The following is a 2,956-nucleotide window of genomic DNA, read 5'->3' on the forward strand; positions in this document are numbered from 1 at the left end:
AAGAAGTTTATTTCAAATTTAATTATTTTAATTCTATCCATCAATTACTAACTTATGTTATATAGAAAGAGTATAATTAGAAAGAAAAAATATAAAGTGGTAAGTGCTAATACATCAATGTTTGAATAAAAATAAGAAAAGTGTGTCTTAGGATAATAGGCAAGTCAGAATTATATAAGGCAATATTATAGGAGTCAGTTTATTAGAATGAAATATTTAAGTAAAGAAAATATCAGTATTAAAAATATTTAAAAACCCAAATAGCGTTTTTTAATATTTTTCCACCTACATTCACAGTAAGTATTCAGAGGTAAGTATGCAAGTACTGATGCTCATTATGTTAGTGTATCCCACAAGCACAAGCAGAGCATAAGCATATCACAGAATCAGATTATAGCAGAACATGCCTACTCTTTCTTACCCGAGCCTGCTGAAGAATTGCCTGAGCTTGAGCTTCTTGAGCAGAGACAACTGGTCCTTTGGAACTATCCCCACCATAACGAAACTAGGGAGAGATGACATGAAAAGCTCAAAATTATTGCTTGTCAAGCGGATTAGGTGTCTTACTCACCAGATGAAAATAATTTACTACAAATCTTATATTTTGCAAAAGCATATTGATAGCATATTGAGGCTGGTACATATATATATATTTATATATATACATATATATAAATTTTCATTTTGCACAGAGTGAAAACTCTCAAAAACAAAACTCATGATTTATAAAAAAATATTTAAAAAATTAGAAATCCCTTTATAATCCTGAATTCTATAATTTTTGAAATCTATTGTATTTTTCAGCATCTGTAAGAAAATATTAATACTATTAATTCATTTGTAAAATGTATAATTGAACTTTTGGTAGTAATTATAGATCACCATCAATTGGTTAGAACAAAACAATAATTTGTTAATAAAACTTTTGGAGTTACCATGAATATAGATAAAACTATTCCTGAGATATATACCCATATAGAATTATTATATAAACATTTTTTTACCTATTTTTCAAGTAATTCTACTATAAAAGTCATGGTCATTCTCCCTAATATTCTTCAAAAGAAAGTTTAAAGTTATCCTTTATTTTTAATTCAAAATTAAGTATATTTTTACATTCTTTTGCTTACTAAAACTTAAAATTACAATTGATTCAATGCATGTAAATTTTTCAGAGTATTATGGTAAATGGCCTTAAAAAGGTATCTTTTTGCAAAATAAGTAATCTTTTAAGCCGTGCATAATTACATTATGTTTAAATAGTTTCAAGTGTAGTAGGTTCAAGGTCCTATAGTATTCTATAAACTTCTAATATAAAACGCTTATCTGATATAATTTTTCACGGTCAGTAGGTTTCCTTTTCACCCTATTAGATAAAGTATATGATGTACAAAGGGACTTAATATTTAATAGGTCTCATTCATCAATGTTATCTTCTCCTGGTTGTGTATTTCTGGCTATATTTGCCAGTTTGTTCATGCCATAAGCCAAGACTTCTAAGTTTGGTCTCATTTTGTCTCTTATGACTCTTTTAGGCTTTATTCCCAGGTCTCTTAATCCTGAGCTAATTTTTTGTGTAAGGTGTTTCTGTGTAACAAGAGATGGGGCTTCTATCTCAGCCTTCTGCAGTTAGATGTCAGGTTTTACCAACACCATTTGTTGAAAAGGTTGTATTTCCTCCATTTGAAAGGTTTCACTTCCTTGTCAAATATCAATTGATCATAGTTATAGAAATTAATTTCTGTGTTCTCAACTCTGTACCATTGAACTACTGCTATCTTGGTACTACATCTGTATAATAAGTTTAAGATCAGAGTGCTTTGCCTCCCACTTAAATTTTTATTTTTCGGAAGAGCTTTGCTTATTCAAGGTCTCACTCCTTTTCGAATAAAGTTACCAATTGCAATTTCTATCTCTTTGAAAAATAAGTTTTTATAGGGATTGGGATTGTGTTAAACATATAGATTGTTTTGTTAGAGTTATCACTTTCTCTATATTGAGTCTTTCTATCTATAAACAGGAATTTTTTTCCACTTAATTAGCTCTCTTTTTTTTTCTTGCAGTACTGTTTTGTAGTTTTTGTTAAACAGTTCTCTTGTGTCTCCAATTAGGTTTATTCCCAAATATATATATTTGTGACTGTCTATTGTAAATGGTATTGCTTTCTTAATTTCTTTCTCTGTTTTCTTTTCTAGATCATTCAAGACTTTGTCACTTTGTCCATAGCATCTTTCAGTATTACAACCTGAGATTTTATTTTGTTAATAAATTCCCTTAATGTCAGACATGCTGATCAAGTTTTTCCCTTTTGAATTTTCTGGCTCTAGCCCTTGACATATTTTATAATTCTTTACCTTTTTTTTTTAACAACGTTCCCTTTGAAATATTCTTCTGAACTCTTTAGTTTCATTATTTCTTCCCTTTGCTTTGGCTTCTTGAAATTCTAGTACAATATTGTTAGTTCCTTCTGACATCAATTTTGTTCCTGCTCTATCTATTCTTCCTCCTTTGTCTTTGCAATGATCTTTTGCTTTCTTCATAAATGACCATGGAAAGAAGACAAGAAAAGATATGTTCAGCTCATCTGATCGCCATTCATCAGTGTTCAATGCCTCAAACATGTTCTTGATATAGCTTTTAGGTTCAGGTGGGGTATACTCATGGTCATATTTCTGTTTATGTAGAACTGCTTTAACTTTCTTTTTTGGAGGGGAAGGTGCTTAAGTCATTCACTGATGCAAATTTTTCCTCATTTCTGCTCCATTCCTTTTCCCTCAATGCACGTTGTAGTGCAATTCTTGTTCCCATTTGTTAATTGCCTTACAGATAATGCCTAATCATATTTTCCTCTCAGACAGTCATTTACTTCATCTATTAAAGTATTCATTATCTAGCAACTCTTTTCCTGTTCTCCCCAACCAACCCATGCCAATCCTATAATTGTAGTCTTTTGTAG

The 2,956-nt window shown here is 30.3% G+C and overlaps 1 protein-coding gene across 4 annotated transcripts in view; it reads right to left on the reverse strand.

Moving 5' to 3' along the window:
- COL11A1 (collagen, type XI, alpha 1) overlaps positions 1-2,956 on the reverse strand; it is a 380,126-nt gene that overhangs the window by 229,960 nt on the left and 147,210 nt on the right. For all 4 annotated transcript variants that reach the window (XM_006882457.1, XM_006882455.1, XM_006882458.1 and 1 more), the window contains one exon: positions 422-505. In XM_006882457.1, coding sequence (XP_006882519.1) covers positions 422-505 — 84 coding nt within the window. The remainder of the gene's footprint in view (positions 1-421; positions 506-2,956) is intronic.

The sequence above is a fragment of the Elephantulus edwardii genome, unplaced genomic scaffold (assembly GCF_000299155.1).
Source record: "Elephantulus edwardii isolate Elephantulus edwardi_28Jun2011 unplaced genomic scaffold, EleEdw1.0 scaffold00020, whole genome shotgun sequence".
NCBI lineage: Eukaryota > Metazoa > Chordata > Mammalia > Macroscelidea > Macroscelididae > Elephantulus > Elephantulus edwardii.